This window comes from Sardina pilchardus, chromosome 22, assembly GCF_963854185.1.
Source record: "Sardina pilchardus chromosome 22, fSarPil1.1, whole genome shotgun sequence".
In the NCBI taxonomy this organism is placed as follows: Eukaryota; Metazoa; Chordata; class Actinopteri; order Clupeiformes; family Clupeidae; genus Sardina; species Sardina pilchardus.
The window spans coordinates 23,274,617-23,297,116 of record NC_085015.1 but is presented as its reverse complement, the minus strand read 5'-3'; the positions used below and the strand labels follow the sequence as shown (position 1 = coordinate 23,297,116).

Genomic DNA, 22,500 nt, shown 5'->3' with positions numbered 1-22,500 from the left:
GGTGGTGGTGGGTGTGATGGAGGCCGGGTGGTGTGAGAGAAGATCACAGTAGATATTCGGAGGTGTTGTGTGAAACTTTTTTTTTTTTAACTGGATGTCTGTCTGTGTATGTGTGTGTGAGAGAGTCGGTGTCTGAGAACATAGTTTTGCCCAGAGCTTGCATACAGCCTTCTTTTGTGTGTGTGTGTGTGTGTGTCTGTGAGAGTGTGTGTTTGTGTTGTCCTTGATCAAAATGCCTGTGCTTTGTGGGAATGGATCCTGAATACTGTTTGGTGACGCGTCCTGACCTGGAGAGGACTTGAGTGGGAGAGAGCCTGCATGCATGTGCCCTCTGCCTGAGGCCCACGTGCAGCCTTGAGAGCCTGAGAGAGGTGTTGTTACCGTTTCTTTCTGTGCAGCGCCCCCTCCAACCAGGGCCTTCTGTCGTCTGACGACAGCGCCGCTTCGTCCTACACTGCTTAGGAGAAGAAAAAAAGGAGACTCAAACTCCGACTGCCGGCCGGCCTCTGGGGTAGATCTGTCTCGAGATCCGGGGGCCAAGCCGGCTGTCACAGGCTCACAGCGCATCTTGCCATAAGGGTTCTGGGCAGCCGTACATGACGACGGATTATAATCTCTCGGAAACTGCAGTCACACAAACCCGTCAGGAATACCGAACAGGTGAAAAACATGGTACTCTGTTGTAATTCTGAAAACGTTTCCTTGTTTTGGCTGCACAGTACGTTTTTATGAAACTTTCTCCTCCTCCTCTACCCTTGTCACCCCTTTTCCCCCATCCAAAACATGTCACAGTCAAAGAGCTCACTACAATCATCAAGGCCCGGTCTACTCCGAGGAGCTACAGGGGGGGCCCCAGTGGCCCAATCACGTGTGTTCTCACAGCAGGCAACGACGGGAGGGTCGTCCGAGAGGACGCGTCTCTCCCTGCTCTCCCCCAGTGACCTGCTCCCTGATCTGACCCCTGGCGAGAGAGGTCATGACCCCTGAGTGTTGGTGAAGCACACGCCCATCTTTGTAAAATTCCCAGCAGCCTCAGTGATCACAGTGAAGCGAGGAACTCAGACTGAAAAGTGATACAAAAAAGTAAGCGTCTTAAAAAATCTGAATAGTAGTAGTAGTATTAGTTGAAGTAGTAATAATTACAGCGTTGTTGTAGTAGGGTCTTTTGTATTTTTTCCTTTCCATTGCTGGTTGTTTTGATTTTTCACACCTGAAACCAATCGCACTGTACTGGTTGCTTACTGAATGATTTGAACAGTGTCCTTCAACATAAAAAAAAGGACAGTAAAAAAACACAAACTAATCTCTGGAGCCTCTTCGTAAATCACACCTCCGTGGACAGTGGACCACGGATCCAATTTGGTTTCAATCGGTTTGTCTCTGAAATGCTTGAGAGTTGTGGACAACTGAACGGCTCATGACACGTTTTTTTTAACAGTGGAGTTTTTTCAGACGACAGCCAAGACAGGGACAACACGAGAGACAAACACAAAGTTGAGAGTGGTCCTAAAGTCTGAGGAGGACTGAGCAGTGGAGACAAAGTTTGGTAAGTGCTTGACTGTATATGTGTGTGTGTGTGTGTGTGTGTGTGTGTGTGATGAATCAGAGTAGCCTGACATGGACCCTTCTGCCATTCCCTCCCTGCAGCAGGTGGAAGGGTAAGAGGGTGAAGAGTACTACACCCTTCCCTTAAGAAAATCTGGAAAAAAAGATCCATTTGATCCCTTTTTTTAAAGTTTTCTACTGGATAGCAAATGTTGTCTCATCAATGAGTATTGATCTATCTATCTATTGATCTATTTGCTTGTTTGCTGTCCTCACAAGGAGGATGTGGAGCTGCAGTATGCTAGGAGGGTACATGTCGGACTGGAGCCTAACGTGAAAGCCTATACAGACACGGTCTCGACAGACGGTGGGACACAGAGAAAAAAGGGAAAAGAAAGCACCTTTTGAGGCCTCTAGATCAAACCTGAGCAAGCTCTACCTAACGCACCCGTCGGCGACCTGACAAACATTGCATATGTATTCATAGATATAGCTTTCATTTCATCATATAACACTATACGTGGATTAATAATCCCGCCGCCATGGGTCATCAAAAATATCATCGCCCTCTGGTAATCCCTCGCCTGATTCTCTAAATAGATTTTTTTTTTTTTTCCTATTATGCGTACATTCCTCGCTGTCAAGGCTTATCCTCTCCCGCTCCCCTGGCAACTGTACAAAAATATCTCGAGAGTAGAAATGTAGAAATGTCCGACAAGTGAACACACTGTGGGGACGAACCAAGCATTGAAAGGTTCAATCAAACGTCCCCTACATAGACCACAAGCGTTCCGTTTGATAAGGGTAAACACGCAAGACATGGGGAAGATTTTTTGTCTACTTGGGGGCCTAGAGGGTGTGTAAGGGGCATACGAACGACATAACCATGACAACCTTAAGTCATCATTACCACTACACTATCACCATTCAGTGTGTTCATGTGAACCAATAAAGCACTTCTTGGGCTGAAATACTTAGCCACAGTGCTAGTTTCAAAAGGCAACACACACATTGCCATAAACAACAGTTCAATCAGTGGGGAGGGGAGGGGAAGTTAGTCTAGAATGCTGTCAATCCCCTACTAACATTAAGCTCCCCGAGAGATAGCCTACACTAAAGCAGTTTTAAATAGGTCAAGAGGTCTACACTAGAATTCATTAAGCTAATATCTACCATTCTTTAGACACACAAGTGCATAAATTGCCTCACAAGTGCACACAGGAGTCAACTGTCTCACAATATTACTGCAGCCTTGAACTAAAATGCCTTTTTGTCGGCACAAGCACGTCAGTGACATTTCTATGGTATTTCTTGCACTAGCTACAAGCTATAGGCCTTTGGTGCACTTCTGTCCTCATCCCCCCCAAAAAAGCTTTGGGTTCCACACAAATAAAGTCATCAATAAATACTGCAGAACTGAACCACACGGGGTCAATACCGGACACAATCGATAAGGCTGCCATTTTCAAATGACAAAAGAGGGAGACAGAACAGTTTTAGCACCACTCTGTTAGCAGTCATTTCCGTAAATTTGCATACTAAAAGTCATAGCAACACAGTCTTTTCTCTGTTAAAGCTCGAGCACACCATTGAACTGTGAAGGTATGTGACGTAACCAAGCTTATATCTCCATCTCACTCATGTAATGAACGGAAATTGATCAGCTACATTCTCAAAAGGTAATGGAATCGATCAAAAAAATCTCTCTTAAAAACAAACGAACAAAAAAACTTGAATGTCTCTTCACATGGCCTCAAAAGGTGCTTACGTTATACATAGGTAAAGGACAAACCCAGATCCAGCCAAACAGTCACATACAAACACACGCACGCACACACACACATACATAGAAGCACACACAAAGGCACACTGCACACATGCACAAAACAGCTTGTTACTTTCCAGCCATTTTAAGCCTTGCATCGACAACTTTTATGCATATTGAACAAAAGAAAAATAAATTGGCTGAGAAAGATTTTTGAAACATTAGAAAAACAAACAAAAAAAGAGTACATCTCTACTGACAGGAAAATGACAAACACCTTGTATGGCAATCATACAAGTATATTTAAAAAATTTGGAGCTTGGCGTTAATATTCTCTTGGGAAATTACAGGACGACTCTCCTGTTGATGCATATACATTAAAAAAAAACAGCCACGGTCTTGTTTGTTCATATGGTTAACACATGCTTAGATGCGTGCTCGTGAGCACTGTGTAGTTTTGTTATGTGTGTATGTGTGTGTGTGTGTGTATGTGTGTGCATAATAACATCTCGCATTTTCTCAAATGCAGGAGAGATCTAGAGGGAGTACAAAACAGGGAAGAATCCTTCATGTTATCAGCCACGTCGACAACCTCACAGACACCCCTGGCACCCCAGGGTTCACTCACACAGCCAGGCAATCTGACACGGTCACAAAGACAGACTCTAACACACGTGGAGCAGTTCCCTTTGCCCTGTCCTCTCTTTGGTTGGCTTGGAGGCATGGCCAGCTGATGGACTCTCAGAAAAAAAGAGAGGATTTTGCGTCTCTCAATGAGAACCTTTTTAAAGGTGGCTATCGAAAACATTTTCGTAGAATCCTACATGGTTTGTCCCTTTTGCATGTCAAAAAGGTTACTTGGCACAAGGTAATGGGTAAAGGTACTACACTGTCTCCCATCACCAAGAACGGTTAAGGTTCTTGATATGGAGAACTATTTCAGCTCACCTCAGAGCAGAGCTACTCAAGTTGTTGTCTCATGAAATGGTTCTCAGAACCAAAAAGGGTACTCAGAGACTTAGAATAGATATTCATTTTGTGGAAGTGAAGCTGGGTACACACAAGGTTCTTAGGTGCCTCCTACGATTTAATTTAGCCATATGCCTTCCCAACCAGAGAGAACAGAGAAAGAAACCCAGGGAGGGTGGAGCACAGGAGAAAGATGCTCTGTCTTTCAATCGCCAGCAAATAAAGATGGGCAATGGTGGTAGCTAAGGTATATCATAATTTATTATTTTCTTTTTAAAAAAAATCACCTTATTTTGTTACCTGAGAGAATCCTTCAATAGCTTTCTTTTCTGTTCTCGAGTCCAAAGCAAGTGTGAGGGGATGTGGTCAGCTCAACCAAGGCCCAAGGCCTGAGCTCTGGTGGTCAGGGTGGATATCTGAGTCAGGTGTGCAGGGTCCTTTTAAATTCTCATAAATATAAATCTCTATGTTTCACTCAGGTACAAAGTCTGGGAACTACCTTGGGTATTACATTCCCACACGTTTTGGTCAGGTGACCGGGATGCTGAAATCACTAAATGTGCTTTCACAGCCATGGCTGCTAAACCTACACTCGGCGTATTGCACTTCAACAAGATTACTCAAACATGGGACACTTGCTATTGCTTTCTAGAATATTCCAAATGGCCCAGGGGGACAGCTCAGTATAAGTGCAATGGCAAAATTTGTTAAAACAGTTCCACTCTCAGAAATTGATGTGACCAAAATCGACCAAATAAAAGCCAACTAAGCAGCCAAGAGAGTGTCAAAGGGTTTTTAAGTACCATAACAACAACAAAAAATATTGGGATTTGGAAGTGGATGAAATAGGATATCTCAATCTTAACGTCTCTAAACGGATTACTGGCTGACTCACTCAGTGCTTTTGTCATAGCAGGTCTCCGGCGGTCTAGACGAACAGAGTCTGCAGTCATTGCACATTTCTCCACTCGCAGCCTGTGCTCAACCAACTGACCAATAAGGACTACATTCACTTAGCCTCAGTCGGACTCAATATTTACAAGTCAGCTCTAGGAGCGAAGCAGGTCTTTCACAAAGACTCGATGGTGTAGACTATTTCTCTCATCGCTAAACATAAGGCTGCATCACCGTCATCATGAAACATTAATCCACCCGAAACCACGAGAGCACAGACCAGAAATTTCAATTTCTTTTTTGGTCTTGGCCTGCGCTGATGCACACGGCGCACACTTGCTTTCGCGAGCGCTCTTCCCACAGCAGATGACATCGCTAACACACTGCCGTGTGACACCACACAAGCAAAGGTGTCCGCCCTTGTCTTGTGCAGCATGGCACACCCACCCACCACGCCAACACACACACACACATAATCTGCTCTTTGAAACAGTGCCCTTCAACCTCTCTTGCTGCGTCGCTTGAGACAAAGCCCTGAGCATTGCAAGACAGCCGGTCTCTCCCAGGACACTCTCTTACACAGGGGACTATAAAGCTCAGTTGGAGCTGGCTAAGGGGCACGCTCTGTGTATCGATGTTTATGCGAAGTTGGGCCTCCATCGCACAAAGAGGATGCAACCGGGAAGAGGTGGAAGGGCATTGCATAGACAGCTTGCTACTGGCATTGTTTTTGTTTCGGTTAAGAGATTTTTTTTAAGGAAAAAAAAAAAAAAAAAGAACCAGGACAAAACTTCCTCTACATTTGGCATGAAGGGAAAAAAAACAAACAAACAAAGCCAAGTCAACAATTGAAGAAATAGAAATATCCTCCCTGCTCCGTGTGTTATCGAGAGTAGCTTAGTAATCAGAACGATGTCTCTTTTTTTTTTCTGTCTGCACACGTGCACGTGAGTGTGACCATGTCTGTCCATGTGTGTGTGTTTTCCCAGATTAAAGACGCGATTGGCAGTAGCAAGCCGGGCGGACAGGGCATCCGTCTTAACTGTCTGTTGTGTAGGGTCCCTGATTGCATCAGTCTGGGAGGGTCTACACATTTCTCCCGACTCCAGTCATATGCCCTCTCCTTTCTATTAACACCCATCCATCCTTCCTTCCCTCCAAAGGCCCATCACACTGACTGGATACTTTGTCTGTCTGCCATTTGAACGGGCAGCTCAATTCAGCCAACAGGTTCCTGTTCGGATCAGAGGGGTGTGTGTGAGATTGTGATCGTGTGTGTGTGTGTGTGTGTATGTGTGTGTGTGTGTTTGTTAGTTAATGACCGTAAACTGTTGTACAGTCATTGGTTAGAATCATCTCTTTTTGAAGAATAGGAGGCACAGGGTTGGATCGTTAACTTCATGGGGCACTTTTCCATAACATGGATCGACATGCGCGTTTGCGAGTGCACACAAGGACACATACAGATGTATGAAGCATTAACATAGCTACATATGCATTTTTTTTCTCAAAACTTTACAAGATGGTGGAAGTTCGCCGATATGGGGTCTCGTATCCTGGCCTCAACATCCAGTATGTGTGTGTTGCATATGATTTACATATACTGATTTAATCTTTTTTTTCTTTCTTGTTTTTTTTTGTATTTACATCCTTGGTTATGGCCAAAAAAAAAAAAATCAAAAAAGAAAAACAAACAAAAAGAACAAACTCAAAGGTACAAAAAGAACAACAACAAAAATTGAACAACATATTGCACCTTGCAGATGGGCAATATTCTCAGTTTGTTGTGTGTAACATCATTTTTTTTGACAGCACTGTCCACTCTGCTGGTGACCTGAAGTGAGTTTCAGGTTCTGGTTTTGCCGGGCTCAGGTTGGGCCCAGTTCTGTCAGCTACATTCAATACCATGAGGCGCTCCACAACTACAAAAACACTCCTCTCCTCTCCCCAGTCCAGAATTCACAAACACACACACACACACACATATATACATACACACATACATACAAACAAACAAACATACATACATACAGTGCACGCACACATAAACTGGGTTCAATCAAAAGATCTCAGAGAATATCATGTGACAGTCTGACGCAGGCCGTGACACTGACTCCTGAAGTTGCTTCCAGAGTCCTTCAGTTAGAAGCCTTGTGTGCACCTGACCTCCATGGGCCGATGCTGCCATCAAGGTGACGGAGGAGAGGGTGGGGGGCGGGGGGGCTTATGGGGGCTCGGAGAGGGTTCTTTGTTTGGAGGGAGTGGGGTGGTGGTGGTGACCGTCTGGGAGATGGGGTGAGGAGGGGAGTGCTTCTGTAATGTCTGTACATGCGCACGCGCACCAAGCACATATATCTCAATGTACATCTCTACACATGCATGTGTTTGACACTTAGAACAAGTGCCAGCAGTTCTGCACTCGCACCCAGATTCATTAGAGTTTTGTGTTGTGTGAGGTATGAGAGGGTTTTTTTTGTTTCAGTTCTTTTTTTTTTTCTTTTCATTTTCAGTTTTCTGTTGCATTACGTTTTCCTGTGTGTGTGTGTATGCACGTATGCTTATTCAGTCTTTGATTAAAAAAAAAGGAAACAAAAATTGTTTTGTTTTTTTTTAAAAAAGGAAAATATTCCTGTCTTTTTTTGTTTCGTTTGTAAATTCCTCTTGACAAAAAGGACGGACACTAGGACAGCTACACAGACAAGAGAGCGGTTGGCTTTTTCAATAGAAACTAGAAGTGATGTGAGAAAGAGGTGAAGATTCTTTTTGTCTAGGTTACACTGCACGCATGGTCAAGAAGGTGACTATCTCTGTTCTTTTCTCTCTTCTACACAGAGCAGTTAAGCATAAAAAAAACAAACAAAAACATTGAGATTCTTTTTTTTCTTTTAAAAAAATGCTCTCATATTTTCTTTTCTTTTTTTGTTCTGGAGTCTTTCAAATTTCAACATGTGTCTGGGATTTTGATTATATCATCAATAGATACTTTCTTTCTTTCAAATTAAGTTAGACACAGAGGGTAAAGCAGCATTATAACCTCTGTTGTTACACACACATACACACACACGCACAACCACACACACACATACAAACACAATCTGATCAGCTCTCCAGACTCAAGGACATGACTAACTGCCAGATTTGTCTGTTTTCGTCTCCTCCTGTCCTGTGTCTTTGTCGTAACTCTTCCGGATGCGAGTATCACATACCCGCACCAGTGGAATGCCACACCTCTCTCAGAGGGGAGAGATCAGGCTGCCCTCCTTCCAGGAGTGCAAAGCCTGTAGGACAGAGAGAGAGAGAGAGAGAGAGGGAGGGAGAGAGGGCGTTGGGAGACAGACTCCTTCCAGGGGCAAGAGAATTCCCTCATTCCCTCATTCATTCGATCATCTGTTTTTCTCTCTCTCTCTCTCTCTCTCTTTTTCTCGTCTCCCTTGAGCCGGTAGCCTTCTCCTCCCAAGCAAGGTTGATGGGAAAGTGGAAACTCAACTCCGTAGAAACATGTGTGTGTGCACACAAGGACACGGGCACATGCCAACGGGACATGGGCGCTGCTCTGTGTTGCGGCTGCTCTTCTACCGGCGTCCAGTTGGACAGGGGAGACACCGTTGTGGGCAGCAGTGGCCTGCTTCTCTCTTGGTGTTCATGCCTTCGAGGCCTCGCAGTGACACATGATTTAGTCTCTTTTCTTTTTAAGAGGGGAGAGAATCAGTGAGCCTGGTCAAACAGTTAGTACATGTGCGTGTGGTACGTGTGTATACGTGCTTATCTTAATACTGCGATCAGGTTATCCACACAACACACAACTCATTAGTGTGTACGTGTGTGTTTAGGTAGGGGGCGCTCTTCTGTTTAACAGAGGGAGTATTATTAATTAGGTGGGCTGGTGTATGTGTGTGTATGAAGTGTCTCTTTCTTTCTTTCTTTCTTTCTCTTTTCTCTTGCTTTCGCTTCCTCTGTCTCCACGGGGTGTTTGCCATTTTGTGCCTCTAACAGAGTGCAGAGGGGAGGGAGGCGTCGGGTGGGGTGGGGTTGGGGTTGAGGTCGAAGGTTGAGGCCGCTGCTTTAGTGCAAAAACTTTGACGTGCGTACGAGACGAGAACAGATGTGACTGGGGGGGCCACTGCCCCCGTCGCCCCACTGTTCTCATCCTCATATCTATCCGTTCCTCCTTCCATCCACCTGTCCACCAAAAAACATGAAGAAAATCACGACGCTCCTCCCTCTCCAAACACTACGCTAGTTTCTCCTCTCTTGCAGCCACTCTGCCTCTCTCTTTCTCCATTCACAAGATTGCTGCTTGGTGTTAAGAGAAACGACTTCAAAGGGGAAAAAATGGAGAAACAACAGAAATAGGATGCTTTTAACGTTTTCTCCTCAAAAACAGTGCTATACCTGTCAGCTTCAGGCCTGGCCGCTGCAGGTGTTGGGGTTTTCTTTGTTTTTTTTTTCATCTCACGTTTTTTTTTTGTTTTTCTTTTTGTGAAGTTTGTGTTTTTTTTTCTCAAAAAAGAAGAAAAAGAAGTTCAAAGTTCACCTCAGCGTTGCCCTCTTCATGGGTGGAGCACCTGTCTGTCACAAGTCACATGGTTTCCTCCCGCACTGCAGGGATCCTTCAGCCAAGAGGGGACTCCAAATTTGTCAAAATCGAAAAAACAAACAAACAAACAAACCAAAAAAAACAAACAAACAAACAAAAAAGCAACACTTGGTCCCACATAAATGACAGAAAGGTACTGAAAAGGTAAAGAGAGAACAAAAGAAATAATGGGACACCCGCCAGGGTCCAACTCCCCCCCCCCCCCCCCCCCTCCTCAAACAGGGCCCTATCCTAACCCAGCCCAACCATGAGGAAAGAAGGAAGGGGGGTAGGGGATAGGTTGCTCGTTTGTGTGTGTGTGTGTGGCGGGGGGGGAGATGGGGTGGGGGGTGTTTTAGAGAGAGTGTGTGTGTGTGGGGGGGGTTGCTGAGCCGGCCCTCCTGTCTGCAGTGGTATATCAACAGATCTGTCTGAGAGGGCTGAGGGATGTGTGTGTGAATACAACACTGAGGGTAACAGGTGAGTGTGTGTTTTTGTACGTTGTGTGTGTGTTGGTGTGTGTCTGTGTGTGTGTGTGTGTGTGTGGGAAGAGGCTGTGGGTAGCTGCCCTGTGTTCAGAGGTGAGGTAGAGCCTGTTAGCACAGAGGCAGTCTATGAGCCACAGCCTGAGGTGTGCCCACATTTTGAGGTAAATACGATGGCCATTCCTGCAGCACCAACCGCCAATGGTTGTTGTCTGTGTGTGTCAGAGCATGTGTGCAACTGTGTGTGCCTGTGTGTGTGTGTGTGTGGATGTGTGTGTGTGTGTCTGTATCTTTTACCATGGCGGCAGTGACTGCAGAGTGTGGAGGATCAGGACTAAAAAACTCACAGAACCCTGGACGGCAGGGCATACATTAGCACTGCAGTGCATACAGTTAAAATGAGGCATTTGAGTTATTTTTTTGTCTCTCTCTGAGGTGTGTGTGTGTATGTGAGTGTGTGTCTTGTGTGTCTACATGAGTGTGTCGAGGATGGCGGCCTTAGCTACCCTATCCTGATGCTAATCAGTGCTATTCAGATAGTCTGCGTTCTGACGAGGTCTGCCTGTGTGAGAGTTCTGTGTCTGTGTCTATGTGTGTGTGTGTGTGTGTGTGTGTGTGTGTGTGTGTGTGTGTGTGTGGTGTCTATGTATGTGGTCAAAGGCTGGATTCTTTAGAAGTAGCTGGGCACTGGACCCATTCACCAGCTCTTTTAAAGTTGGTCTCGCTTTCACTCTCCCCTTTCAGTCTCTCCCTTATTGTCCAGCCATCACTCTCTTCCTCTTTCTCTCTCTCTCTCTTTCTCTCTCTCTCTCTCCCTCTCTCTAGTTTTTCCCCTGTAGTGACTTTCCTGAGAAAGAAGGGCTCAATTGTCATTCAGGCCAGGTCCGAGGCCTGGCAGAGCAAGCCCAGGCAATGACATGGCAAAACTACACACAAAGGTTCTGAGGTTGCACTGTTTTCATCTATGTGCATGTGTGTGTGTGTATATGTGTGTGTGTGTTTGTGTTCTCGTTCTGTGTACATGTATGCCTCAGGTAGTTCTTATTGGAAACATACAAAAAAAAATTGAAATAAAATGCAGAACCCGAGCTTTAGGGCAGTCTGGGGTTCTGGAACAGGGAGGAGGTGGTGGGTGTGGGGGGGTCCGAGTTGTGGAGATGAGTTTGGGGGAACGATGCTGTCAGCTGCCCCCCTCCCTTCAAAGACCCCCGGATAGGCCCATACTGAGGCACCTCTCCCGCTGAATAGCAATTACCAATCCGACATAGCACCAGGGTGTGGTTGAGAATCCTCCTCCCGCTCAAGTGTGTGTGAGGCTCAGGTTTCTCATCAAACACAGAGAGAGAAACGAGTGAAATGAGGTCTGTCCGTCATTTTTTTTTTTTTTAACTTGAGTAAAAAAAAAAATTAAGATAAAAATAAAAACAAACAGAGCAAAACACAGTTCAAATAAATGAAATCCAACAAATGAAAAGAGGAGGAGGGAGAATTCCCGCTTGAGTGTATTGGTGGTTGCTGCCTTAAAAAAAGCGTTGCCAGCAGCTTTCCCGAAAAATTCCTGGATCCTAAAACAACGCAGCCCTGACGACAGTAATGCTGAGATACATATACATACAACTAAATACAACTGACCAGTTACTGGTCCTATTGGTTGTCTTCTAAAGGGCGGACAGAGAATCTGTTTGCGATAGCTGAGAAGCTACGCCCTTCGAGAAAAAAATAAAGTAAAAAAAAATAAAATAAAAAAAAAGGCTGGCGCTGATGTCATTTCCTGTTATTCAGAAAGGCCAGCCTTCAACAACGGTCTGAGAAGTTTGTACACAAACAACAGGTTTCATGTTCATGTGTGAAAATGAGTGCGAATGTGTGTGTGTGAGCGAGAGTGTGTTCCCCTACGCTTGAGGTGTACTACGGCAGGAAAAAGGTAAACTGTCAGTATAGGACGAAGAGCAGAGACAGAAGGGCCAGCATACTGTATCTTATCTGAGCAGTGAGGCGTGTGTGTGTGTGTGTGTGTGTGTGTGTGGAGGGGCAGTTTGGGGGCCAGGGTGGGAGTGGGGGTGGGGGTAGGGGTCAGGTGATGGGGACTGAGGGCTGAGAATCTGAACTTTAAGCAACCTCCCCAAAACCATAAAGAAACATATAAAAAACCCCATAAAAAAATACAGGACACAGAAGCATCGCCGGCGGTGACCCCTCTTACCCCCACCCCCACACCCGCTCCCTCCCCCTCCCCCTCCCCAAAGCTGCTGCTGGTGTAGTCTGCTTTCAAACATGTGGGTGACGAGACGATACGGCGCATATTTACTCTTCTTCTCCAAAAAAAAAGACCAAAACAAACAAACAAACAAACAAACAAGCAAAAAGTTTTCCCCGGGATAGGGTGGGCGGCGGTGACAGGGCGAGGGAAAAAGGGAGAGAAAGTGACGCTCGACGAGTCCTTCCTGCCTCGCGCGCGTTGTCCAGGGCATCTTGGCTTCTTCCGCCGCTTCCTCTGCTCCCCGTCCGAACCCGATCCGGTTTTCCTTCCGGCTCCGATCCGGTCCTCCCGTCTCTTCCTCCTCTTCCATCCATCTCTCTCTTTCTTTCTTTCTTCTCTCTCTCTCTCTCTCTCTCGCTCCTCCTCGTCCTCCCTCACACGTCCTGTTCCTCGAACACCTCCAGGAAGAGCGGGGGGAAGAGCTCGGTGGGGCACTCCACCTTCATGTGCAGGAAGCGGCTGGCGTGGCAGGCCCCGATCATGCGCAGGTCCGTCACCTTCATCAGCAGCTTGGGCCAGAAGTGGGGAATGTTGTGCTTGCGGTAGTTGATGTAGTGCTCGAACGCCAGCAGGTACATCTCCTGGCACTTCTCGATCTTGTCGATGCAGGTGAGACCCGTGCGGTCTGAGAACGAGGGAACAAAGGCGACAGAGAGAGAGAGAGAGAGAGAGAGAGACAGAGAGAGTGAGAGAGAGGGAAAGAGCGAGAAAGAGAGGGAGAGAGAGAGAGAGGGAGCAAGAGTGTGAAACAGAGATGCAACACTTATTCGCTGAACCAGTATTCACTCCTATGTATGCGCACCTGTCAAATACATGAGAGCATCCACCAGACATCCTATCAGACTTGTACATATTGCATTCTCAGATCAAAAGAAGACCGCAAGCTTCATACTTTGTAAGCTACTGAAAAATGTAGAGACAAAGATAGATAAACCGCCGTACATACACAATGCAGATATAGAGATCAACATCTTGGCTACTAGAGTGTTCAAGTACTTCCTTCCACCTCATGATAGTAACCAAGGCCTGCTACCACGTCTCTGTCATGACCCCACAGGCTTTCACCTTTCACCTTTGACCCCTTGCCCCCTTTACCTGAGCTCATGAGCAGGACGGCCTGTAGCAGGGCCACTTCCGAGTCGTCCAGGTTGAACTGCGCCAGGCTCTTGCCCAGGTCGAAGATGGCGTCCGACACCACGCCCAGGCCGCCGTTCTTGAGCTGCTCGCGCTTGACGGCCATCTCGCCGCTCAGCGTCAGCGTCTCGCTCTCGGGGTCGTAGCGCACGGCCGCCCGCAGGGACATGATCTCCATGCAGCAGCCTTTCAGAAGGATGATCTGGTCTTCACAAGGCAGCTGGGGGAGGGGGAGAGAGAGAGAGAGAGAGAGAGGGGGGGGGGGGGGGAGAGAGAGAGAGAGAGAGAGAGAGAGAGAGAGAGAGAGAGAGAGAGAGAGAGAGAGTGAGTTAGTCACATGGGTATCATGTGCGCATATCTGTGGGCTTTGGTGGAGATGGCTGCTTTGCATCTAAGATGAGAACAGCAAGTGAAACACGCCTACATGCAGTACATACAAACATACACACAAACACGCACTGACAAACAGCTTTGTATTCACACAAACTTAATGCAAAAAGGTCTGCACACACACACACACACACACACACACACACAGACACAGACACAGAGAAGGTCGAAAGACACACAAACACACACACACACACATACACATTCTGCGGTCTCCAAAGCACAGAGCTTGGTAACCCTCCCAGGCTCATTAGTACTGTGGTGGCTCTGATTACGGACACTTAACGACCCCTGGCTCGCCGCGGAGCGTCTCGTGTTTGCAGCCCTCGACCCTGAGCGCTCCGCCCCCCCTCGGCCTCGCTGCAACACGACCTGCCCCCTGCGCCCATAAACACCCGGCGTGGCGGCGCGAGAGATGCCAGCTAGCTCAGGATGACAGGCTGGAGTATGCCACACTCACACTCATGGGAATGCGCCGAGGCTGGAGGTGCCAGGGCGGACGAAAATAGGAGAACTCCCATCTCTCTCTCTCTCTCTCTCTTTTTCAATCTCTCTCTCTTTCTCTCAATCTCTCTTTCTCTCTCTCTCCATCTCTCTTTCTCTCTATCTGTATCACACACACCCACACACCTACTCAAATACTAATGTGTTCATAAATAGTGCATCAAGGCATGTACATCAAAGTAGGAATGCACAGATACACTTTACACGCACACGCACACGCACACACACACACACACTCTCACACACACACACAAAGAGAAGGCAAACTGCATCTACTAAATCAAACGGGCTAGTAATTATCCACTCAGTGTCGATGACAAACAATAAGATGGCTGTGCCGCATGTTTAGCTAAATAGTCGCCTTCAAGCGCCTGGGTGGGGTGTGTGGGGCTTGTCTTGGTCAGTCGCGATGAGAAAAGATTCATTCCCGACCGCAAACGCACAGGCAATTAGGAGCAAAAAAATCCCAAGACAAGCAATAAACACACCACAAGAACACTGCGCACTGCAGCACTTGACTGTGATAGCCTGACAATTTGACAGTGTTGTTCCATAATTCACACAATACGCACACACACCCACGTGAATATGGCAAGCTTGGGCACATGCATGCGTAGGAAAATATACAAACACGTACTGCAGACACAACAGTCAGCTATCTATATACACATACTGTATGCTACATTACACACACACACACACACATATACAGACACGAGAGGAACACACATCCTCACAGTCACAGAAAGATACAGAAAAATACAAACAACTAAATACATATTGGGACCTTATTTAAATGACAGGCAGAGTTCAAAGTCAGTCAGTGATAATAGTGTCTTGTGCTTGAACTAAAGCACTGAGCTGACCCATCAATGTCCATGACTCAGGATCTCGCTCATGGTAATAAATAAACCCTTTTTTGACCAGTAAACTAGCTTTAGTTCAAACTGAGGAAGGATTCCGGAGCAGCACAGAAGCTTTTACAAGACTTCATTTTTTAATGCAAAGGCGCACAGCAAAAGACTAGCGCTTCGATGTCGATTACATCGTTTGATGTTTGATCAGCTTGTCCCCTTCCGTGGATGCACCAGTCGTTTGCAGAAGCGCATAGGATCTACTCCTTCTTTTAGCTTCAGTTCGACTTTCAACGGACACTCTGCCCCGTCATTTAAAGCACACACACACACACAGACACAGACACAGACACAGACACAGACACAGACACAGACACAGACACACTCACACGCGCGCACACACACACAGAACAGGGGGTCGCTCACCTCTGAGAACATGGGCAGTTTTTTGGCAAAGTCGACCACGCGGGTGATGGCAGGCGTGATAATCTTGGTGAACTCGCTGAAGGCCTCCAGGTCCACCTTGTCCCCGTCTGATGTGGGGGCGACGGGCGACTGGCCGATGTCCTCTGGCTGCACACAAGACAAGGGGGGGGGGCACAAGGGGGGGTCAGTGTCGGGACATACTGTATGACTCATTTGGTTTCCAGACATGTAAACCATAATACTTTCAGTCATGATTTCCAATCAAAAACGAGTCAAGTAGAGTCAAGTGTCAGATGGAACTACATTCAAATGCAAAACCCCTTCAAGTGTTGTCTGTGTGTTGTTTATTTTGTTTGGGAAGAGAGCATCAGCACTCGATGATCCTAGTAGATGAGTTGAAAAATTGAGCGAAAACAAAGCCTCAAAAAACACAATATTCTTCTGTAGAGGCGCTGGGATTTTCTCAAATCCTGTGAGAGACTTGTGCAGCTAGCTACACTGCGTCCACGTACGCCGACATTAATCCTCACACACACACACACACACACACACACACACACACACACACACACACACACACACTCTTATCCACACTGAAACATTCAGATATGAGGGATCAGAACAAGCACATGCACTCCTGTGTGACGTGACCAGAGCAGAGCGCCACTTCTCACACACAACCTGCCACACACACACACACACACACACACACACACACACACACACAGCAGGGAGTCAAGTGTGTTTTTAACGGCCAACATGAGGAGCTAGGTTAGAGTCGAGTACATAAAGTAATGGTTGCCGTGCATCGCACAGGTGGGCACTACAGATAGTTGGTGGTGGTTGAACTCTCGTTCACAGTACAACACTGTGGGCATCTACACAACCCTGTGGGTGTCTACACCAGAGAGGGTTAAAGCGGAGGATCTTTGATGACACAGGTGAGTTAATGCGTTGCTGTTGTTGTGCAGTCAGTGTTGGGAAAGAGGTAAGTAAGGCTCAGCGGTGTCCTTAACACAGGGGAAGAGGTCAGGCCTGGATGTGGCTGAGGCTGGAGATGAGCCAAACTGTCACTCTTAGTCTGACATTTACAAATCCCTGTGGAGGGGGAAGGGAGATGAGGGGGGGGGGGCAGAACTGCCTGGTGTAATCTGGATTAGAAGAGTTACGCTATTCCCACACAGCCTTGTGTGGTCACGTTCACAACTGTCCTCTCACCCCGCCCTGCCAAGCCCCCCCCCCTCCCAGCTCAAGCTCCCTCTCTTGCACACTGCGCAATCAACAAGTTCACATGACAAAGCCACACTTACAGGTGTGTGAGTGTGCATTTGTGTGTTTGTGTGTGTGTGTGTGTGTGTGTGTGTGTGTGTGTGTGTGTGTGTGTGCGCGCGTGAGCGTGTGTGAGTGTGTGTTTGAGAGTGAGTGTGTGAGTGTGTGTTAATGTGTGTGTGTGTGTGTGTGTGTGCGTGTGTGTGTGACAAAGCCCGTCCTATTCCTGAACGAGCCCATGACCGATGAGTCCGCCGTCCTCACGGCACCCCGGGGCCCGTCGTCACTTGGCCTTGTGCGCCGCGCCGCGCCATATATCGCACGGCTCAGGAGATACATCTCCGCGCTCCACCGCCCCGGGAACACGCCGCCGTGCCTGCACATGACTGCAGCTGAATTATCACAAGTGCTTCCCATACGCGCCCCCCCCCCCCCCCCCCCCCTGCTGGAACTCTTTCTCTTTGCCAGACAGCTTTGGCAATTACAGCTATTTTTGCAATCATTCAATAATGGCTTTCGATTGCTCCACACATCGACTATAACCGAACAGCGTTTTTTCGCGGGGAGGTTCGTGCGAGTTCTCCGGGGAGCGGATTCAGGACATAACAGCGAGAGAGAGAGAGAGAGAGAGAGAGAGAGAGAACAAGTGGGAGAGCAAACAAACAGTTATGGGGAGGGAGTGAAAGGCCACGTGAAAAAAGAGAGAAGAAATAATTGTCACAGGAAAACAGACACAGACCGAGGAAGTGGTCGATTATCTGACTGAAACAGCCAGCGCTGTAGTAGTTAGAGAAACAGAATCTTTTGAAGGGGCGTGAGAATCGTACAACTTTCTACGTGAGAAAGTATTTCTACAAAGGAAAGCATAGATGAAATGGGACAAACAAAATAAAAACCGTACACATTTGAGGCCTAAGCGTAGACATTTGAGGCCTAAGAGAGAGAGAGAGAGAGAGAGAGTGAGAGTAAGAGAGAGAGAGAAAGGGTCTGAAGGACACTTTTGGGAGACTACAGAGAGTAGAGGTTGTGTGAGAGTGTGCCAGGTGAGGGGAGGCTGGGGTTGAGGACGGGGGTGGGGGGGGGCAGGCGGGCAGAGTGGGACGGTGGGGGCTGGACAGAGCAGGACTCAAATCAATGGCCAGCCTCTTACTTTGATTAAAAACCCAGCGGGCTCAAGCGGCCCACTCCACTGCTGCAATCACCGGCAGCCTCTCCCCTGGCAGGCTTGACTGATCAAGGTGAAATTGCCAGGAGGGGCGTGTGTGTGTGAGTGTGTGTGTGTGAGTGTGTGTGTGTGTGTGTGTGTGTGTGTGTGTGTGTGTGTGTGTGTGTGTGTGTGTGTGTGTGTGTGTGTGTGTATATGTGTGTGCGTGCATGTGTGTGTGTGTGTGCGTGCTCGCCTCTCACACACTCTCCTCCTCTGACCTCTCCAGAGTCCCAAAACTCTTCCCTCCCACACGTTCGGGAGTTTTACACACGCCCGCCGCTGTTTGACCGATGAAGGACAACAACAACAGGGGCAGGGCATCGATTATAGAAGAGAGGGGAGAGATGAGAGGAGAGGAAGAGGAGGATGAAGAGGAGGAGGACGAAGAGGAGGGAGAGGAGGGGAGAAAAAACAAGGGAGCTTTTGTTTTCCACAGACAAACAAGAAAGAAATCCGTCCGGGGCTATTGACTGGCCGACGAGGAGAACAAGGATCTGTTGGTTTTGTTTCTGAAAGCAATCATTTGGCCCCTCAGTGCCCGGGAGACGAATGAACAGGGCGAGGACCACGCCAGCTCGGTCAGCTGAGCCGACTTTATCAATACGGGGGTGGGGGGGGGGGGGGGGTAGAGCTGGCCGCCTGACAGGGCCCAAAAATATGCTTTGTGGTTTCTGGTTGCCATGAGCTACAGCTGTCTTCAAACACCATCATTGAATTCAGTGTGCTCAATGAAGTGTGTGTGTGTGTGTGGGTATAAAAATGGACCCTCCCTACCGTGAATGCTGCTTGTGTGTGTGTGTGTGTGTGTGTGTGTGTGTGTGTGTGTGTGTGTGTGCGTGTGTGTGTGTGTCTGTATCTGTGTGTCTGTCTCTGTGTTTGTGCACGTGTGTGTGTGTGTGTGTGTGTGTGTGTGTGTGTGTGTGTGTGTGTGTGTGTGTGTGTATGTGTGTGTGTGTGTGTGTGTGTGTGCGTGCAGAACTGTCTGCATGTGGAAGCCTGGAGTCTGCTGGTGCTGTCAGCTCAACTCCATCTTAAATGCTCGTCATGTTTGGAGCGGGGCTTTTTTTATGGGCTTGTATGGCCATCCATCTCCAGCTCTCACGGAGCTATCAATCTCCATCCCCATCTCCACAGCACTACCCATCTTCCCCATCTCTTGCTCCTTCTTTTTTCTGCCTCTCTCTCACATTCACTCCTTCTTTTTTCTGTTTCTCTAGCGTTCACTCTCTCTCTCTCTTGCGTGAGTGCTTTTATGTGCTCTTGCTGGTTGGCACTGGATTTTCCTCTGTGTTGATCTCAGGTTCTCACTGTCTCTTTATGTGTGGGCATCCAAGGCACATTTTTATGGAGTGAATTTCTCATCATTTTTTTGCAAATACACGTCCCATGACACCGAAATAGTTTACGATTGATTTACATACAAAGAACTCCTTTGATGCCGTGCAGCGATTCAAACCAATTATTTTTTGCCTAATTTTAAACACTTCATACTTCATCATTTTCTCTCCATATTTGTTAGCTATCCATCTGTTCATACTGTAGGTCTCCTATGTGACTGTGATACTCTCTCCATCTCTCTCTCTCTCCATCCTGCATCTCTCTCTCTCTCTCTCTCGCTCTCTCGTTCTCTGCTGTAAAACGGGCCACGGCACTGAACAGCTCCCAGAACACACACACACACACACACACACACACACACACACGTGCACGCAGGCACACACAAGGGCCTCTGTGAGCAGCAGAGGGCACGCTCTCTCCCTCGCTCTCTCCCCCCAAAGCGCCACGAGTCGCCACGGGAATGGCTTTATAGGAATCAGCTGTAAAGGTTATATAGGTTGGAGTTCTTTATGAGCCGTTTTATAGGTCGAAGGCAACTGGAAACTGGGAGGCGGTTAGCTTTCCTCACCCTCTCTTCACTCCTCATCCCTCTCTCTCTCTCTCTCTCTTCGTCTCTCACCGTCTCTGGCCTGATAGATGTCGGCGAGAGGCGGGTAGGCGGTGCGGGTGGCGGGGTGGCAGAGTGGCGGGTGCGGGCGCTGGCGTGTTTGGCTTTGGCCTCGCCGTGCCACTCATAACGGTTAAGGGGCTGTGCAAAGCAAATTGACTGTGGTTTTTGTGGGGCGGGCGCGGAGAGGAGAGGAGAGGAGCGGCAGGCGATGCCGTCGCCCCCGGAGGGGAGGGGAACTCTGACATGGAGCAGCGGCGGCGGCCCCACAGGCGCACTGTTAACCTGCTACTTAGCGCTTTTTACGGGGCCGGCCCCAGCTATACGCCTGCACCCGTGCTGTTTCATAAGGCCAGATTTATACAGCGTTTTGAATACTGAGAGGAAAGGGAAGGAGAGAGGAGGAGAGCTAGATCACATCTCCCTTTCTGTGTGTGTATGTGTATGTGTATGTGTATGTGTACGTGTGTGTGTGTGTGTGTGTGTGTGTGTGTGTGTGTGTGTGTGTGCGCGCAGGTGCATGCGAGTATGCATGCGTGCGTGTGCGGGGGCGTGTGTGTATGTGTGTGTGTGTGTGTGTGTGTGTGTGTGACTCCTGACGTCCACCTGGCCTGTCTCCTCAGTGCCCCCCACACCTGTTTTGTCTGTCCAGCGTGACGCGCGTCCTTAATCTCCAGGCAGCCAGCGAGCGTCTCTGCCAGAGTGTGCAGCAGCGCCACTGTACTGTACAAAAGGCCAGTGAGAGCCAGCAGTGCTAACTGGGTGAAAGGTCATGGAGAGTGAAGGAGAGAGAGAGAGAGAGAGAGAGAGAGAGAGAGAGAGAGAGAGAGAGAGAGAGAGAGAGAGAGAGAGAGAGAGAGAGAGAGAGAGAGAGAGAGAGAGAGAGAAGAAAGTCGGGGGGGAGTGGATTACGGGGATAGGTACATAAAGACTGGAGTAGCCCCTGGAAGACATCCCTGTCTTCCTCCCTCTCTCTCTATCCGTCTCCTTCTCTCTCTATCTTCCCCCACTTCCCTACACTTCCCACTATCTCTCCTTCCTCCTGTCCGCCTCTGTCCATCCGTCTCCTCTGGCGAGCTGAAGGGAAGTGATAGGGGCAGCCTGATCTGCATTTGTCTGCCCAGGCAGACAGAAATGCCCCCAAAGACCTCTTATCTCCTCGACTAAACCTGTCTCCTGGCAACGTCGGGCCTGTGATGACCATGACTGACAGCTGTCACCCGCCCAGACTGTGGCGGCATGGCGGAATTTGCATTGGGGAGACGTGTGATTGGTGGGACGGGAGGGGTTTGGGTTCGGAGTTCAAGAGCACATGCTGCAACTCACTGAACATATCAGCACCTTGTAATCTCCTGCTGACGCATACACACACACACACACACACACACACAATAGGTGAGATATATAGAGAGAGTGACAGACATACACGCACGCAAGCACACACACGCACACACACACACACACACACACGCTGAGTGTTGATATTCTGAGACTGAGGTGAGGGTTTATAGCCTTAACTGACACAAAACAGATTAACAGAGCTGTGTGTGTGTGTGTGTGTGTGTGTGTGTGTGTGTGTGTGTGTGTGTGCGTGTGCACTGGCGCGCACAGTGTGTATTCATGTATATCTGTGTGCATATATGTGCGAAAGCCGGCGACAGGTCGACAGACAGGATTTGACGTCATTTGCAGCGTTGCGTTGTGTTGAGATTAGGAGCCAGTGGCAGGCCACTCGGCACACTAATAGAATGATAGATCAAGAGGAGGAGGCAGAGCAGCACAACACAGAGAGAGAGAGAGACAGAGAGAGAGAGAGAGAGAGAGAGAGAGAGAGAGAGAGAGAGAGAGAGAGAGAGAGAGAGAGAGAGAGAGAGAGAGAGAGAGAGAGAGAGAGAGAGAGGCAGAGCAGGAGTAATGGGAAACAGCAGCGGCGGAGAATGAGAGGAGGAGAATAGGAATGAGACAACGAGAGCCGGAGAGGATGAGAGAGATAATACATTACACACACACAGAGCAGAGACATGAGGGGGATGAGTGGAACAACATGGAGCTGATACGTTCATCCTCTTGAGAAAGAGAGAGAAAGAGTGTCTGAAATGATAAACTAGTCTTGTGTGTGTGAGAGAGAGAAAGAGTGGATAAAATGGCAAACTCATCTTATGAGAAAGAGAGTGAAAGAGTGAATGAAATGATAGACTAGAAAGAGAGTGAAAGAGTGGATGAAATGACACTCTTCTGAGAAAGAGAGTGAAAGAGTGTGCAGTGAGTGTGTGTATT

At 47.9% G+C, this 22,500-nt stretch overlaps 1 protein-coding gene across 3 annotated transcripts in view; it reads right to left on the bottom strand.

The window, feature by feature from the left end:
- Positions 1-12,479: 12,479 nt before the first annotated feature.
- LOC134070491 (thyroid hormone receptor alpha) overlaps positions 12,480-22,500 on the bottom strand; it is a 131,394-nt gene continuing 121,373 nt past the window's right edge. For all 3 annotated transcript variants that reach the window (XM_062526873.1, XM_062526874.1, XM_062526875.1), the window contains 3 exons: positions 15,803-15,949; positions 13,590-13,848; positions 12,480-13,119 (listed from right to left, as the gene is read on the bottom strand). In XM_062526873.1, coding sequence (XP_062382857.1) covers positions 12,869-13,119; positions 13,590-13,848; positions 15,803-15,949 — 657 coding nt within the window. In that variant the 3' untranslated portion in view covers positions 12,480-12,868. The remainder of the gene's footprint in view (positions 13,120-13,589; positions 13,849-15,802; positions 15,950-22,500) is intronic.